At 37.1% G+C, this 19,274-nt stretch overlaps 1 protein-coding gene across 1 annotated transcript in view; it reads left to right on the top strand.

The window, feature by feature from the left end:
• Window positions 1–19,274, top strand: part of HSPA14 (heat shock protein family A (Hsp70) member 14) — a 38,634-nt gene that overhangs the window by 14,273 nt on the left and 5,087 nt on the right. The window contains exons 9-11 of the mRNA XM_078075171.1: window positions 991–1,146; window positions 3,300–3,402; window positions 18,827–19,039. Coding sequence (XP_077931297.1) covers window positions 991–1,146; window positions 3,300–3,402; window positions 18,827–19,039 — 472 coding nt within the window. The remainder of the gene's footprint in view (window positions 1–990; window positions 1,147–3,299; window positions 3,403–18,826; window positions 19,040–19,274) is intronic.

Raw genomic sequence — 19,274 nt, forward strand, 5'->3', positions numbered from 1 at the left:
AATCATGAGTCACATAGATAAAGGTTAGATTTTGAACATTGCCACTCTTAAAAAAAAATTTTTTTTTTTTTGCCAAAACAGTATTTTCATCAGTTTAATTAAACCGACTGGGTAAAAAAAGTCTTGAAAAAGAAGTAAGTTCTCACGTGTTTCATAAAGACCTGTACTGTTTTCTGTTATGAAGGTGCTTCAACTCAAGGATAAGACATTGTTAATTTGACTACCAATTCCAGTTATTAGGTATGTTTAGAAACAGAGCCAAGCAATTTTAACAATTAACTCGTCTTGGAGATAGAGAAATTGTGATTTTGCATATTTTGTGTGTGTCAAATTTCTTTAAAGAAGCCCTTTTCCAGGGTGCCTGGGTGGCTCAGTCGGTTAAGCATCTGCCGTCAGTTCAGGTCATGGTCCCCAGGGTCCTGGGATCAAGCCCCAAGTCAGGCTACCTGCTTGGTGGGAAGCCTGCTTCTCTCTCTTCCACTCCCCCTGCTTGTGCTCTCTATCTCTCTCTCTGTGTTAAATAGGTAAATAAAATCTTAAAAAAAAAAAAAAATGAAGCCCTTTTAGTTTTGTTTTTTAGTGCTGGACAGATCATTTTATACCATTAAACCATGATTGTGCTACATTTATAAAGGGAGAGAGAGGAGACATGACCTGGTCACGTAGATCTCCTTCACCCTCCATTTGTTGCATCTGCAGAAAGATGGCAGCTACTCTACTTTCTTAAAGGACAGTCTGTTACTATGGTCACAGAATTTAGCAATGCCAAGTATCAAAAATATTCGTTACTCATTTTTCTTGAGGAGACCCTTGTAATTGCAAAGAATTTCTTCAGAAAGTTTGGAGGGTTTGAAGCTCGTTACTAAAATCTGATATTAATATTAATTTATGAGATTTATTATCCGAGTAGGCATTATCCAGATTTGAGTTTTTATAAATTCTAAATGGCCTAGGAATTATTAAGCTCCAAAGACTATATTCTTGATTTAGATCCTTCAGACATGACGTGAGAGGGAACGCCCGAGCCATGATGAAGTTGATGAGCAGTGCTGACATCGCAAAGCATTCTTTGTCAACCTTGGGAAGCGCCAATTGTTTCCTCGACTCACTATATGAAGGTCAAGATTTTGACTGCAACGTGTCCAGGTAAAACTGAAATTCAGGAAACTTAAAAAAGTCCAAATACATTCATATTTTTAGGTTCTCACTTAGGGCTTTTTGTTTGTTCTTTTGAGATTTATTAACCGTCAGTACAAGGAGAGCTTTCCTGTCTTTATTGTGAGGTCCAGTTCTTGTCAGACTAAGTAACTGCTCCCAGAGTACTGACATCAATTGTGATTGCTTGCCCTGTTATTGACAGCTCCAGAGAGCCGTGTGTGAAAAAGGCATCCTAGATCTTTGAAAGAAAGGCTTATTGTTGGTTAAGTTTATGTAGGGCTTGCGCATGTTTTAGTGGTACTTACTCTAACTAAATAGTTAACACAGCGTGGCTGGCTGTAATCTAAGTGGTAATCTATATTAACTCATCAAATCCCCATAACAACCCAATGAGGTAAGTAGTGTTGTTTTCCTTATTTTACACATGAGGAAGCTGAAACAGAAGTTTCATTCTTGCCCAGGGCTACACGGTAAGTATGTGTAATCTTAGCGATGGACAGGGTTTCCAGCCCCACAAGTTTGACTCCAGAGTTCATACTCTATCACATTCTACCTTAGTTTCATATCTGTCTTGGTTTTGTTGCCTCTGTCATCCATTGTCAACATTTTAAATTTTGATAGTGTTTATTTAGTAAACACAGGTTTAATGTGCATAAAATTGTTTTAAATTGGGGCGCCTGGGTGGCTCAGGCGTTAAGCGTCTGCTTTCGGCTCAGGTCGTGATCCCAGGGTCCTGAGATCGAGCCCCACATCGGGCTCCCTGCTCAGTGGGAAGCCTGCTTCTCCCTCTCCCACTCCCCCTGCTTGTGTTCCCTCTCTCGCTGTGTCTCTCTCTGTCAAATAAACAAATAAAATCTTTAAAAAAAAAAAATTGTTTTAAATTCCCTTATCTTTTGCATAATACAAAACGTTGGTTACAGGTGATTACACGTGTACCCAAAGAATCCAAAGGGACATTGCCCTCTCATTTTGCCTTGCGTATTATTAACAGTAATAATAGCTACCAGTGGTTCACTATTTAAACCTCCCAACAACCAACAGGTGACTTGGAAACATAGTAAAAATTTCCGGAATTACAGTATTATTTTTAGGATTCTACTCACTATATTTGGTTAAATTCACTCTTCATTTGGTCCTTGTAGTTTAGCTTCCTTGTTTCCCTGGGCTTTCCTGAAGACTCTAGCTCTGCGTGCCCAGTACAATAGCCACTAGCCACCTGTAGCTATTAAATTATAATTAATTAGAAATAAATAACATAAAAAATTCAATTCCTCAGTAGCACTAGCCACAGTTCAAGTGCTCAATAGTCTGGTGGCTCACAGAAAATTCTATTAGCACTGCACCAGCTCTTCAAAGAGAGATTTCAAACTATAATCCAGAAGATTGAAAGGTTGGGGGCAGAGTGTTGTGTATTTTTTCTGTTTCTAGAATTCCTAATTTAGTGCTGAGTTTGTCCAAGTACCAGTATATGCTTGCGTATTATTGCTTAGTTATTAGGAATGAAATAGAATTTGTAATTTTTCATTAAGGAAATTTTGCCTTTATTACAAAGATTTCAACTATTAGGTATATATAGATAGCACAAATAAATTTAAAAATCAGGCATCTGCATTTAAGTTTAGTATGAAATTAGGGAGTACATTTTTCATAAACATAGATCTTTCTTAAAATTATATGCTAGCATTCAAGCTTCTCAGAGCAAGAGAACTAAACTTATGTACAGCATAGACTCAGATTATAAAGAAAAAATAATAATTTTTTAAACTTCTAACATATAAAAATAGCAAAAGCTTCCAAATGATGGTTTGATTTGAATCTGTGGCTTTGTTGGGAATGCCATACACTGTGTATTTATTTTTAGGTTTTTTGAAAGCTTACAAGTAAGCCATGGGTAAGAATCTTCTGAATTTGACGTTGAATATCTTCATATATTTATAGATGAATAACTTAGATGTCCCCTCCCCCCCATGGTGTTACACTGTTGGGTGTTAAATGTCTTGTTCTGATCATAAACCTATTTTTAAGAGAACTGTCACATTAGGTTTTGGCATTACTCTTCACAAGAAAAATTGTCTTAATTGTACTGAGCCTTTTCTCTATGTCTTTTCTTCTGTGTGTGTGTGTGTGTGTGTGTTATACAGAGCAAGATTTGAACTTCTCTGTTCTCCACTTTTTAATAAATGTGTAGAAGCAATCAGAGAACTCTTAGAACAAAGTGGATTTACAGCAGATGATATCAATAAGGTAATACTTTTATATTTTTCTTATTTATTTTAGGAGTAGTATCAGACTTGGAATTTAGAAAATAGCCCCTTGGTACTGAAATAATATTTTTATTAATTTAAATATTTTCTGAGCTTGTGTTGATGAATAAGGAAAATTGAATTTTTGTTACTGGTTCCATTGATACATGTTTATCAGTTTCCTAGCAAAAAAGAATAGTTCCTTTCCAGTATATTTTTTAAGATGTAAGCAAAAGCTAAGTGGTAACACAAGCAAGGGGAGTGGGAGAGAGAGAAGCAGGCTTCCGCTGAGCAGGGAGCCCGACGCGGGGCTCGATCCCAGGACCCTGGGATCATGACCTGAAACTGAAGGCAGATACTTAATGACTGAGCCACCCAGGCTTCCCCCTTCAGTTACTTTCTAAAAGAGTTGCACTAACTAATACTCATATCAGCAATACTTAAAGAAACGTATTTTATCTTCCCGACTCTGAGTCTTATTCAAAGATAAATTTTCTATTGAATTGTTGAAAAATTGATATTTTTGTATATTATTGATACTTAGAGGATTATCTCTTAAATGTTTATTCAATTTTGTATTTCCTTGTTTCCTACTTATTTCATATTCTTTGCCTATGTAATGATTCAAATCTTCCTATTTTAAAAAAATTGTTTTGTACAAATGCTTTACATAATCAGTACATTAATTGTGATTTACTGCAATCTTCTTCTGGGGCGTGTAGTTTACTGTTTAATTTTGGTCCTCTGAGGGAAGGATGGTACTTGACATACAGAAATTTCATTTATTTATTTATATCTATTGGTCTGTCACTCTGATTTCTTCAGCTGCTTCTAAATTTATAAATTCCATCTGTGTTCAGATGTATGACAGGTATTTAATACTGTTTTCTGTTAAATTGTCTATAGTTTGAAAATTTTTATATTTTAACTATTTTGGTGTACACTGTATAGTAGAAATTGGGGTATTTTTGTTTTTTGGGTGGTTTTCTTTGCAGTTTAGTTCAGAAGTTTTTTTTTTTTTTTGAACACTTATAACATGCCAGGCATTGTGCTAGGTGCTTGAGGGCTGGGGGGGGTGGATCGTGGAGAATAAGACATAGTATAATGGTAGCGGGGCTGTGATGGGAAGTGAATGGGTTTGGAGCAGACCCACCTGAACTGGAAGGCTCATGGTGCTAATGGTTCCAGAGTAGACTTAATTTCAAATCACTTAATTTCCTGAGCCTTCTCTATCTCCTCTTTTTTTTTTTTAATTTTATTTATTATGTTATGTTAGTCATCATATATTACATCATTAGTTTTTTTTTAAATTTTATTATGTTATGTTAATCACCATACATTACATTATTAGTTTTTGATTTGGTGTTCCATGATTCATTGTTTACATATAACTATCTCTTCTTATTAGGGGGGTGAAAATACTTACCTTTTAAGTGAGTATTATAACTTATTCTACAGGGTTGTTACAAGGATTAAGTGAAATATCATGTGTAGCATATTAATAGTAAGTGATCAATTAATGTAAGTTCTCTTCCTTCATTAACTGGTCATAGAACCCTGATATTTAGATATCACAAATGGTACAGTTCTCAATTGCTTGAATTCAAGTTGAATATACTTAGGATTAAGAATGTCATTAAAGATTCACTCCCCAGATATTTCTAAAATACACACTTTTGAGAATTTAAAAACAGAGTTGTCTTTGTAGTTTGTTGACCTTCTTACAGTAACAAACAAGCCCCAAATTTCAGTGGTTTTGTACAGTAAACAGTTCTGAAGGTGGCTGCAGGTCAATTGCTCTGGCTCTCTTCTCCGTGCTTCCCATTCTAGGACCCAGGCTAAAGGAGCAGCTCTCTGGGACATGCATTTCTCATGGCAGAGGGGAAAGAAGGAGAGAGCTTGCATGGCTTTAAAAAGCTTTTGCTTCAATATGGTGTGCTTCAGCGTTACTCACATGCGGTTGGCCAAAACTAGACCAACCTGACAGTGGGGCAGGGAAGTCTCCTCCACCTGCAGAGAGGCAAAGACAGGGCAGTGGCCATGGGTGGGGGTGTGTCATCCTCTTATAGGGAAGGAGGAGGGAATAATTGGACTTTTACTTGCCTTAAAATATTTAATCCCCACAACAGCACCATGAGATAGGCACCATGATCTCCATTTTCAGGTGAGGAAACTAAGAGGCTTCCAAAGAGGTGAAGCGCATAAGTAGTGGAGCTGGGACTGGAGCTCGGGCCGTCTGCCTCCGGAACCCACTTGCTCTTCACCCATGGCTATGCGCACTGCCTTTCTCTCCTTAGTGTCTGGATTTTGTGTTTTTTGGGGGGTTTTTTTGTTTGTTTTTTTTCCAGAAGAAATCCTCTGATCTCTTGCTTGAGAAGGACATGTCTGGTTTCTGGCCTTCTGAGAGCAGGAGCGTCAGGGTTCCTGTTCCTGTGTGTATTTTCCCTTATTCCACCTGCTTTCAGCACCATGCCCACTCCTGCCCCGTGCTGTAGCATTGTGCCCACATCCCATAACTGGTCCAAACCTCCAACCCTGAGTGTGGGAGAAGGTGCTGCTGGCCCCCTGTCTGGGTGAGGGGAGGGCTCTGGGGAGTCCAGTCACTCTGTATATCCTCTCTACCAGTCACCCTGCTTTCACGTCTCAGCTTCAGCCTCCCTTCCTGTGGTGCTTGGTGCTTCCAAGGCCTGAGCCACCCTGGGATTCTGTGTATGTCAGACCACCTTGCTTTCTCTTTGGTTATCTCAAACTTCATCTGCCTTAAGACAGTTACCTCTCTTTTCCAGAATTCGTTGAAATCTCAAACTCAAGATCTCGTTCCCATTTATTTTGCCCTCATGTACTTATATCTTAAATTTCTTTACTGTCAGTTTAGCAGGCTTATTATGGAAGAGCACATAGATAAGTTGATGTGATTAATCCCTCTGTTGTAACCAAGCTCCCAGACTCTACAGCTGTAGTTTTAATAGCTGCATGGTATTTGATTGTATTGACATACCATAATTAATAAAACCAATTACTTTAATTGTATAGGTTGTTTTGGTTTTATAAAAAGCAGTCTTGGGGCACCGGGGTGGCTCAGTCATTAAGCATCTGCCTTCGGCTCAGGGCATGATCCCAGGGTCCTGGGATCGAGCCCTCCATCAGGCTCCCTGCTCAGCGGGAAGACTGCTTCTCCCTTTCCCACTCCCCCTGCTTGTGTTCCTGCTCTCGCTATCTCTCTCTCTGTCAAATAAATAAATAAAATCTTTAAAAAAAAAAATCAGTCTTTGTGGCTTTGTGAACATCCTTAATTTCCTTAGAATAAAATTTAGGAGTAAATCCCAGATTTCAAAACTTTTAATATTTATTGCCATATTGCTCACCAGAAAACAATTTACTTTCTGAGTAGGTGTAAACCTTCATTATTAACATAGCAATTTTTAAAAATTCTCTTTATTCATACTTCTTTTTCCAGAGAGCTTTAGAATTATTTCTTCCACTTCTTACATAAAATCCCATTGTAATTTTGTTAGTTGCATTAAGACTGTAAAATAATTTGGAATGGTGTAGTAACTTTACAGTATTTTGTTTTCCTGACCATGAAGTTGATAATCTCTCTGTGTTCAGATCTTCTTTAATACTTTTAGTTATGTGTTTTTTTAGTATTTACATTAAATTATTGCTATATGTGCTGTCAGATTTATGGCTATTGTGAATGAGATGTCATTTATACTTTTATTTTCTAATTTGTTTTCACCGATAAATGGCTTACAGAATTTTGCTTATTTATCTTATATTTTGCCATTTTTTAAAAGATTTTATTTATTTATCTGAGAGAGAGCACGAGCAGGGTGAGGGGCAGAGAGAGGGAGAAGCTGACTCCATGCCAACCAGGGAGCCCGATGAAGGGCTCGATCCCAGGACCCTTGGACCCTGGGTTAAGGCAGACTGAGCCACCCAGGCGCCCCTATATTTTTGCCATTTCAGGAATTCTTGGTATTAATAAGTTTTCATGGAGTCTTCTGAATTTCCTAGGAATGCATTTGAATTAATTTACTAATTAATACGCAACTAATTATTGAGCACGCCTATTCCTGTGCAAGCAGGTTCTAGGCACTTGGGATACAACACTGAATGTAACGAAGCCTTGGCCTTCATAGAACTTGCATTCCAGTAGGGATATTCAGGTAATGTATAAAGGAACATATAAAGAAAATAAGGCCCAGTTATGATAACTGTTATGAAGAAAACTAAAGCAGGATAAGGTCATAGCTAGTGACAGAGGGTGATTTTTCCAATAAGAGACCCATGTAAGGAGGTGGCTTTTGATGAGAGACCTGAAAGAAGTAGAGGAACCGGCTGTGTGCTGTCTGCCAGTTTTCCAGGCGGAGGGAACAGTGACGTGCAAGAAGCTTGCTGTGTTTGAGGGGCAGCAGGGAGGGTAGTGGGTGGGACTGAGTGGACCAGGGAGAGAGTGGTAAGGGAGCTAGGGACCGGATCAGAGCACAGCATGGATGCCTCTGGCTGCAGGGGCGGGAGTACAGTGTGGTTGGGCACGTGAGTCCGGATTGTAGGAGAGAGTTCTGAGCTGGAGGTCTACGGTCGTCAGTGCCTGTGTGCCCCGTAGAGCCATGCCTGCATGAAAGAGAGCCACAACAGAGAATAGGCCTCAGGACGGGGCGCAGGGCCTCTTCGCATTTACAGGCCGGTTTGGGACTAGCCAGTGAGGAAACGTGAGAACCAGGAGACAAGGAAAACTGTGCCTTAGGGAGGGCAAGATCACCTGCCCTGTGATCACCAGCAGGTGAGGCCCGAGGACTGACCGCTGGGCTTGGCAAGGTGCAGGTGCCTGCCCATAGCGGTGTTAGTGGAGTTACGGAGAGAACGCGCTACTGGAGTGAATCTAACTTAGAATAGAAGGTAGGATCATGGACACAACGAGGACAGAGAACTGTCTCGAGAAGCTTTGCTATAAGGGCAGCAGGAGAATGGGGTGGTAGTTGGGGTGGGCCGTGAGGGTTATACATGACTGGTCTCAAATATGTATTCCTCACTGTTTTATATATATTTGGTTGCCTTGGTCAGAACTTCCTTCTTCTGTTCTCTTTTTTAGAGGAATATGTTATTAGTCTTTTAACAAAAAATGTGATTACTGCTAATTGGGTTGAAATAGTTTGGGCGCCTGGGTGGCTCAGTCGGCTAAGCGTCTGCCTTCAACTCAGGTCATGATCCCAGGGTCCTGGGATCAAGTCCCACATGGGGCTCCCTGCTCAGTGGGGAGCCTGCTTCTCCCTCTGCCTGCTCCCCCTGCTTGTGCTTGCTCACTCTCTCTCTCTCTGACAAATAAAATCTTAAAAAAAAAGAGAGAGATTGTCTTTCCCATATTGAGCATTCTCTTTTCCTAACATTTCCTGTGTTAATATGAAATAGGTGCTGAGTCTTTACAGCTGTATTTTCTGGACACCTGCAAGGCAGGCTTATGGTTTCCTTTATATTTGTCTTAAAGTTGTGTGATAAATTATTGATAATTTCCTGATGTGGAACAGTATTCCTGAGATAGACCTCATTTGGTTATGAAGAATTGTTCTTTTAATATATTAGTTTTCTGTGATAATTTATTTATTATTTTCACCTTATTTACGTGGGTTAGCAGGAAGGAGTAGATGGTGTATTTCAGGCTTCTCTACCTTAACCATATTGTCTGAACAAAGTAACCCCTTTTGATATCAGATGCTTTAAAAGAGAATGGTTCTGATTTTTGGTTTCGCTGGTCTAAGAAGTGCCTTAGTGGGACACCTAGGTGGCTTGGTTGGTTAAACATCTGCCTTCGGCTCAGGTCATGATCTCAGGGTCCTGGGATCAAGCCCCATGTCGGGCTCCCTGCTCAGTGGGTAGTCTGCTTCTCATTCTTCCTCTCCCACTGCCCCTCTCCCCCTGCTCGTGTTCTCTCTCTCTGTCTCAAATAAATAAAATCTTTAAAAAAAAAAAAAAAAAGAAAAAGAAAAGAAGTGCCTTAGCTACTGGCCTTCCAACTCATTCTCTCATCCCTGCGTGATAAGTTGTCCGTGGCATTTCCTGAACCATTGCTTATCAGTAGGGCCCCAACGCTTCTATTTAGGGACAGTGAGAAGCATATGGGTGAGTCTCAAGCATTGTTCAAATAAGAAGCATATTATAAGCTGGAGGCACAGCTTGGTCCTTTTCTCATCTTTCCTGCCCCTACCTCCCTTCTTTTTCAGTCTAGGAGCATGACCTGCTCCTTCCTTAATGGTCTACCTTGTCCAAGGTTGTAACTTTATAAGCAGAGGCTACTTCTCTCTCTCTCTTTAAAAAAAAAACTCCTGAGACATGCTCAAAGAAATAAGAGCATTATTCCTTTTTGACTCAAATGCTTGAACTTAGAATGACAAAATACCACAATGTATCTGATTCATTTACTCAGAATAATACCTTCTAAACCAAAACTTCCAGTACTTTACTTTATTCCAACATAATATAATCATACACAGTGTACCTCAGAAAGAGGTTAATATTACCTTCCTTTTCTTCATAGCCTGAGGCACCGTGTGGGAGAAGTTACACGCTCTAGCAGTTAGTTATAGGGGCCAGGCATGAACGTGAGTAAAGTTGTCAGGTATAGGAAAACACAGCTGTCAGAAAATATCAATCTGGGGTGCCTGGGTGGCTCAGTCATTAAGTGTCTGCCTTTCGCTCAGGTCATGGTCCCAGGGTCCTGGGATCGAGCCCCACATCAGGCTCCCTGCTTGGTGGGAAGCCTGCTTCTCCCTCTCCCACTTCCCTGCTTGTGTTCCCTCTCTCACTGTCTCACTCTGTCAAATAAATAAATAAAATCTAAAAAACAAAATATCAGTCTGAACCCATTATAAAAATACAAATATCTGATAGTGGAGGTTACATTTTAAATTCCAGCTTGAAAAAAATAGCAAATTGACAAATAGAAATATTTAATAATTAATGTTTCTTTCACAACTAATTTCTCCAGATTTGGAACCTGAAACCCCTTTTCTTCTGTTCCACAATGTCAGTGTCAGATCTTACATTTTGAGTTGTTTGGTGTAGAATTCAGCCTTAAATCCTTTAAAGGGGCGCCTGGGTGGCTCAGTCTGTTAAGCGTCTGCCTTTGGCTCAGGTCATGATCCCACGGTCCTGGGATCAAGCCCTGTGTTGGGCTCCCCACTCAGCAGGGAGTCTGCCTCTCCCTCTGCCCCTCCCCTGCTCATGCTCACTGTCTCTCTCTCAAATAAAATCTTTTTTAAAAAATTTATTTAAAACCCTTAAACTAGAAGTAATACCTCATTTTTTTCATTTTCATTATGAAAAATATCTACTCACAAAATAGGTTTCTCTAGGGGTGCCTGAATGGCTTGGTTGGTTAAGCATCTGACTTCAGCTCAGGACATGATCTCAGCAGGGATCTGCTTGTCCCTCTCCCTGTCCCTCTGCCCCTCCCCCAATTTGTGCTCATGCGCATGCTTCTCTCTCTGCCAGATAAATAAGACCTTTAAAAAAATAGGTTTCTCTAAACAAGGACAGAACCTTTGTACAGTGGTTTTTAAATACATATTCAACATAACTATTCCAAAGACACATGTAGAATTCTAAAATGAATCTTTAACCACATAATGTGGGAATATGATTTTAGATATGATTTACATATCTGTAAATTAAGTTCAACATAAGAAAATGTGCCAGATCCCTTGTCAAGTGAGTTTCCAAAGTACTCATTTCATTTCTCTAGAAGTGAGCAGGTCACATCTTTTACAGGGACAGACTATTGGTAGTATTTACGCAGAATATAATGTCAGTCAGAAAGACAACATTTGATCCATCACACCTGATGCACCACTGCTGAGATTTTTCCCACAGATGATATGAAAAAAAGTCCATTTCTTTCTACACATAAACTATATGAATATTTTAAGTACCACACCACAGTTACGCTGCCAGGCAGCCACGTAAGACAGCAGGTTGAGTGTACCGTGCCATTCTTCAAAAAGGAAATAGATTCCCCATTTTCCCTGAAACACATAATCCTTTTGGTCTTTCTCTCATTTTCCTACTAGATTGAGAGATGGGTTTAGAGAGTTTGAAAAGTTTCACATTAAAATTTCTGCTGTAAGCAAAGCAAGAGTAAATATGTGATAATAAATGGCAAGTGACCACTGGCTGGTGTGAGGGGCACAGGAGGTAGTGGTGGGCCTGCCACATACAGACAGGAGCTGTCCTAGTCCAAAAGGGGTAGCAGCTGCCCACTTAAACTGCCTTTCAGGGATGCAGGCTAGTGGTACTGAAGCCTTTGACTTTTTAAGAGACTCTCAAATAGGGACTTGGAATAAAACTTTTTACTGTTTATTTTGAATTGGTTTTATATTTGCATAATTCAAAATGCAAAAGCTTCCCCCCCACCACCCAGTCCTTTTCCCTCCCTGGAGGTAACTAGTATTACTGATTTTCTGTGAGTCCTTCTAGAGATATTTTTACATAGTGTTTTGATTTTTTTCTTTTTTTAATTTACTGTTTAAATGTTAGTAACTAATTCAGAACTTGTAAGATTTCTGTGTAAGGAGACAAAACATTTTGCATGAAAAAAAAAATTTTGCATGATAAAATTTGCAAGTTGCTACTTTGCAACCTTTGTTCCAGAGGGTTTTGTTTTATTGGTGTTTGTTTTTGTGGTTTTGTCCCTGGGTTATCAGATGCTTATAAGATGAATTTAATATCTTTTCATCTTCTTAAGTATTCTGTGGATATTCTCTGTTCCTCAGAAGTTCTAAAGAAACTTTCATGATTTCTCTTTACTGCTTCAATCTTGAATTTAAGTATTTTGTAGACCTATTTCATGATGATTTCTTAAATTCTTAACAGTTGACTTTGTATAATCTTATAATTTTTAATTTTTGTGTCTCTTTTGATATTAAAATTTAAAAGTATAGAGAAATTTTTGAAATCTGGACAGTTTCTTTTATTTATTTTTTGCTTTTTGAATTTCCTTTTCCTTTCCTAGGTTTGACAGTTTTTTTTTGTGTTTGTTTGTTTTTTTGCTCCAACTCCTGCCACTACTATCCCCAAAAAAACTTTTTAAATTTTTTTTTAAGTCATGTTTTTTTTCTTTTCTAATTGGTTTGTTTCTGATTTTCTCCTTATTTCTTCCAGTCTTTCCAGGACACTTTCATTATTTTTCTAAATTCTTACATTGAATGCCAATTTATTTTTTCATTTATTTTTTGCCCTAGTAAAAAAATTGACTAGTTTCACTTCTTAATAGCTTTGGTTTTATTCCATAAGCTTTGACAGATTTTATTATTTTCTTTATTTTTAAAATAATCTGTAATTGTTTTTCCTTTTTGTTGTTTAGATTCATGTTTTTCATACCCAAGTAGTTAAGTTGATTTGATTTTTTTAACAACAGTTTTATGAAATTACTGTGAAAGTTATATTTGAAAAGCCTTTGTAAGACAAGTTATTTATATTCAAAATATGTATATTCTATTAAAATTTAAATCACAAAAGAAATCTCATACTGCAGACTAGACCGTTTAAAGAATTTATTTAAATTAAAACTTGGTGGTTACTGTCAGCATTAATGGTAACACATTGTTAGTATTTTTTTACTTTTTTAAATGAAAATTCCAAAAGCCAAGATTTTCTAGTTTATTTATTTTTTTTGTTTTGTTTGTTTTTGCATAGCATCACTTAATTGCTTCTTAATAAAGCTTTTTGATGTTGAATATGAGAAATTTGAAAGGGCATATTCTACTTTTTTCTCATATGTACATAGGATCATAAAATTTTAAAGAAGACTTTTAGTTTTACTTACCTCCAAAACAGACCTTTTAGGGAGTAGTCTTAGGGAACTTTGCCAGGGCAAACCTGCTTTTCTTTTTTTCTTTGTTTCACTCAGCTGATGTTCCTCATGCTCTCACCTGAAGATCCGTATGGTATTACTCCTCATTTCACACCTAATGTTAAAGGGGCCTAGTTTTCATCAGTTGATCCTTTTCTCTAACATATTGAGCTTTGAGAACATCCATAAAGAGACTGTGAAATAAGAAGTAATTACTGATGATTTCCCTTCTTGGGCTACCTATTTATTCAGTATTCTGTGTACCTATGGAGATGTAAGTGTTAAATGTATGAATTAGGAAATTAAGGTCTTCATAAAGGAGCAATTTTATTCAGCTTTATTCAGTTGTAATTGACAAATACAATTGTAAGATATTTATAGTGTACAGGTAAGATTTGATATATGTATACATTGTGATAGGATTCCCACCATGGAGTTAATTAACGTATCTGTCACCCCATATTTTTACCTTTTTGGATCAGAGGTGAAAACACTTAAGTTTGCTTTCTTAGCAAATCTCAATTACACAGTACAATATTATCAACTATAGTCACCATGTTATACTTTAGATCCTCAGATCTTATTCACTTAACAGCTGAAATTTTGTACCCTTTCACCAGCCTCTCCCTATTTTCCCCACTGCTTAGCTCCAAACACTTTTCTACTTTCTGTTTCTATGAGTTTGACATTTTTTTTTTTTTTAGATTCCACATATAAGTGGACACCATGCAGTATTTGTCTTTCTCTGTCTAGCTTATTTCACCTTGCATAATGCCTTCCGGATTCATTCATGTTGTTGCAAATGACAGGATTTCCTTCTTTTTTAAGACTGAATAATACTGCATTGTGTTTATATATATGCCACATCTTTATTCATTCATCCATCAACAGACACAGGATATTTCCATATGTTGGGTATTGTGAATAATGCTGTAATGAACATGAGAGTACACATATCTCTTGAGATAGTGACTTCATTTCCTTTGAATATATACTCAGAAGTGGGATTGCTGGATCATATGGCAATTCTATTTTTAATTTCTTGAGGGATTTCCGTACTGTTTTCCACAGTGGCTCTATCATTTTACATTCCCAACGGTATACAAGGGTTCCCTTTTGTCTGTATTTTTGCCAGTGCATGTTATCTCTTGTGTTTTTGATGAGAGCCACCCTAACGAGTGTGAGGCGATATCTCATTGTGGTTTTGATTTGCATTTGCCTTATGATTAGTGATGTTGAGCATCTTTTCATGTGTCTGTTAGCCACCTGTATATCTTCTTCAGAAAAATGTCTATTTAAGTCCTTCATCCATTTTTTAATTACGTTGTTTGGTTTTTGGCTTTTGAGTTTATGGCTTCCTTGTATATTTTGCATATTAACCCCTTTTCAGATATGTAGTTTGCAAATATTTTTTCCCTTTTTACAGGTTGCCTTTTCATTTTGTTGATGGTTTCCTTTGTTATTCAGTAGCTTTTTAGTTTGATGTTATTTATTTTTGGTTTTATTGTCTTTGTTTCAGGTGTCAAATCCAAAAAATCACTACTAAGACCAATGTCAAGGAGCTTGCAATCCTATGTTTTCTTCTACGAGTTTTACAGTTTCAGGTCTTAATTCAAGTCTTCAATTTGAGTTGATTTTTGTATATGGTATAACATAATGGTACAGTTTTATTCTTTTCCCTGTGAATATCCACTTTTCCCCACACCACTTACTAAGGAGACTGTCCTTTCCCTGTTGTATATTCTTGGTTCCTTTGTTGAAAATTAATTGACCATTTATGTGTGGGCTCTTTTCTGGCCTCTCTATTCTGTTGATCTGTGTGTCTGCTTCTATGTCAATACCATTCTGTTCTGATTACTATAGCTTTGTAATATATTTTGAAATCAGGAAGTGTGATGCTCCAGCCTTCTTCTTTCTCAGGATTGCTTTGGCTATTTTGGGTCTTCTGTGGTTCCATATGGATTTTAGGGTTGTCTTTTCTATTTCTATGGAAAATGCCATTGGAATTTTGATAGGATTGCATTGAATCTCTAGATCACTTTAGGTAGTGTTTTAACAATATTAATTCTTCCAATCCGTGAACATGGAGTATCTTTCAACTTATTCATGTCTTCTTCAATTTCTTTCATCAATATGTTTATAGTTTTCAGTGTATACATCGTTCACCTCCTTGGTTAAATTTATTCCTAAGTATTTTATTCTTTTTATTGCTATTGTGAATAGATTGTCTTCTTAATTTCTCTTTCCAATAATTTGTTGTTAGTGTACAAAAAATAATTTAAAGTAATTTTTGATAAGTATGAACTTTTACCATTTTGCTAATTTTGTTTTGTAGTTCATGTGTTCCTTTCTTCCTTCTTCCTTTGTGATTTGATGGGTTTTTTGTATAGTAATGTGCTTTGATATCTTTATCTTTTGTTGTATATACTATTGGTTTTTGCTTTATGGTTACATGAAGCTTATATAAAACATGTTATAGTTATAATAGCCTATTTGAGACATAACAGCTTAACTTTGAACACATACAGAAGCTCTACATTTTTACACTCCTCCTCTCCACACTTTATGTTTTTGATGTCACAATTTACATCTTTTTGTATTCTGTTTTCATTCATTAATTATTGTAGTTAGTTATTTTTAATATTTTTTTCTTTTAACCTTTATACTAAAGTTCTAAGTGACTCAACCCCCACTATTACAATATTAGAGTATGCTGAATTTAACTACAGTTGACCTGTGAACAACACAGGTTGAATTGAGCAGATCTGCTCATAAATGGATTTTTTATCAATAAATACAATAAAGTGCTGTAAATGGATTTTCTGTTCTTCATGATTTTCTTTTTTTTTTTAAGATTTTATTTATTTATTTGACAGAGAGAGACAAAGCGAGAGAAGGAACACAAGCAGGGGGAGTAGGAGAGGGAGAAGCAGGCTTTCTGCCGAGCAGGGAGCCTGATGCAGGGCTCTATCCCAGCACCCGGGGATCATGACCTGAGCCAAAGGCAGATGCTTAACGACTGAGCCACCCAGGCGCCCCTTCATGATTTTCTTAATAACACTTTTTTCTCAAGCTTACTTTATTGTAAGAATACAGTATATAATATAACATGTAAAATATGTGTTTATTGATTGTGTTATTGGTAACACAATAACTGGTCAACAGTAAGTTATTAGTAGTTAAGTTTTGGGGTAGTCAGAACTTACACATGGATTTTCAACCATGCAGGGAATCAATGTTCCTGACCTTTGAATTATTCAAGGGTCAGCTGTATATATTTACGTTTACCAGTGTGTTTTATAGTTTCATACGTTTTCAGGTTATTAATTAGCATCCTTTTGTTTCAACTTGAAGAACTCCCTTGAACATTGTTTATAAGGCTAGTCTGGTAAACTCCATCAGCTTTCGTTTGTCTGTGAAACACGTTATCTCTCCATCAGTTTTTCAGGACAGTATTCTTGGCTGACAGGTTTTTTCTTTCAGCACTTAAAATATCTCACATCTGGTTTGCAAGATTGCTGTTGAAATATCTGCTCATCATCTTATGAGAGGGTCCCTTGTATATGACAGGTTGCTTTTCTCTTGCTGCCTTTAAGATTCTCTCTGTCTTTAACTTTTGACACATTTTTGGGGGGAGGGCAGGAGGGTGGGCAGAGGGAAAGGGAGAGAGAGAATCTTAAGCAGGCTCCACGCCCAGCGATGAGCCTGATGCAGGGCTCAGTCTCATGACCCTGAGATCATGACCTGAGCTGAAATCAAGAGGGATGCTTAACCGACTGAACCACCCATGTGCCCCATTGACACTTTAATTATAATGTGTCTCAGTGTCGGTCTCTGTATTCATCTTACTTGGTAATTTTGGGGCTTACTAGATCTGGATTTCTGTTTCTTTCCCCAGGTTAGGTAAGTTTTCAGGCATTATTTCTTTTAATATACTTTCTGCCCCTTTTTTTCTTTCTCTTCTTCTGCTAGGACCTCTATAATATGTATATTAGTATACTTACTGTTGTCCCATAAGTCCCTTAAGCTATCTTAATTCTTTTTCATTCTTTCTTCTTTTTGATCCTCTGTTTAGATGAATTCCTCTGTCCTGTCTCTCAGTTCACGAATCCTTTCTTTTGCTTCATTTAATGTGCCATTTAACCTCTCTGCTCAATTTTTCAGTTCAGTTATTACATTCTTCAGTTCTGTGATTTCTGTTTGGTAGTTTTTTATATTTTCTATCTCTTTGTTGAAATTCTCACTTTATTCACACATTACTCTCCTGACTTCAGCAAGCAGCTTTATTACTGTTACTTTAAACTGTATTGGGAAAATCACTTATCTTTGTCTCATTAAGATTGGTTTTTGAGGATTTATTTTGTTATTTTGTTTGGAACATATATATATATATATATATATATATATATGTTCCAAACAAAAATATATATATTCCAAACAAATATATATATATATAGAGAGAGAGAGACTCTCCATGTTGATTTCTGTGCATTACATATAACTGCCACATCTTCCAGTCTTGACACACTGGTCTTACATAAGAAATTAACTTTGTCAATCACCCCAGTCCCAAGCTCCTGGTTGCCTCTCAAACCTTTATGCCTAAGCTGCCATCTTTGTTCTTAGTGGCTCTCAGTAGTTGAGAGTGTGCCAAGACCATCAGTGTCCCAAAGAGGAGGATTGCAGTCAGCACCTAGATACAAGCTGATTGGAAGCCAGACTCTCAAGCAGCAGCTGGGAAAGTATGCAGTCAAACCTCTTCCAGGGATAAACTGGGAAATGGGCATTTTTGCCTGGCTCCCTCTATGCTGAGACCAGGTGTATAGCCACTGGGCAGGGGATGCTCCTTAACCATTTAAAAACTGCCTCTTTGTTTGTGATAGTCCTATGGGACTCATGAATGCCAGTCCCTTTGATCATCAGAGCTAGGTGATTTGGAGCCCCATTCCCTCAGGTGGCAGCCATAAATGCTGGGGCACTTGTGTGGACAAGCTCATAAAGGAGCAATTTTATATGAAAATCTTCAGAGACAACATATTTAACCAGATGGACCAAGAGCTTAAAATGTAGTTTTGTAAAACATCTTTTTCCTCAGAAAATTCAGTGTTCTTCCATGGTAAAGACAAAAATCTGTGGCATAGTTTTCACATAGATTGCTTATATTCATTTTGTCACAAAAATGCTGTACGATTTATGTAATCGTTTCTTTTACAAGTGTTGGAATAGGACAAGGTATTAATATATTATTTCCTATTCAAATGCCTATTTATGGTTAAGCCTCCTATGCCCAGTATTAATCACAAGCCACATTGTGGCTATATTGTATTTTCTATTGTGTGGTGAGATCTCTTCATCTTAAGTTTTGTTTTTGTGAGTAAAGAATATGTTAAATACTTAAAATGTGTTAAATATATATTTATATATATATGGTAAGTACGGCATAAAATAATATGTTAAAATGGGGCTTCCTATATTTTACCATTACATGCGGTAAGGATGGCTGAACTTATAACACTTAATTTTGAGAAATGGCCATTGTTCTAAAAGTAAAAAACTGAAAATTATTTTTATTTTCTAGGTTGTCCTTTGTGGAGGGTCTTCTCGAATCCCAAGGCTACAGCAACTGATTAAAGATCTTTTCCCAACTGTTGAGCTTCTGAATTCTATCCCTCCTGATGAGGTCATCCCTATTGGTGCAGCTATAGAAGCAGGGATTCTTATTGGGAAAGAAAACCTCTTAGTGGAAGACTCCCTTAAGATAGAGTGTTCAGCCAAAGATATTTTAGTTAAGGTAGGCTTAGCTTCTCTTTACTTTTCCATAAAAGTAGCATAAACTTATTGCCATAAGTTCTTATATGTACCATGGTTTTACAGTGAAACTTTATATATTGGTAAAAATTTTAAATTTTTACATTTACATATAGATTTATAATTTTACATTTAATGAGTTTCTCATTTTCTTTCAGTTAGTATTTATCTAACGTGTTAATTTCTTATAATTTTAATCATAAGCTTCAAATAGAGAT

This window comes from Halichoerus grypus, chromosome 6 (genome assembly GCF_964656455.1).
Source record: "Halichoerus grypus chromosome 6, mHalGry1.hap1.1, whole genome shotgun sequence".
NCBI lineage: Eukaryota > Metazoa > Chordata > Mammalia > Carnivora > Phocidae > Halichoerus > Halichoerus grypus.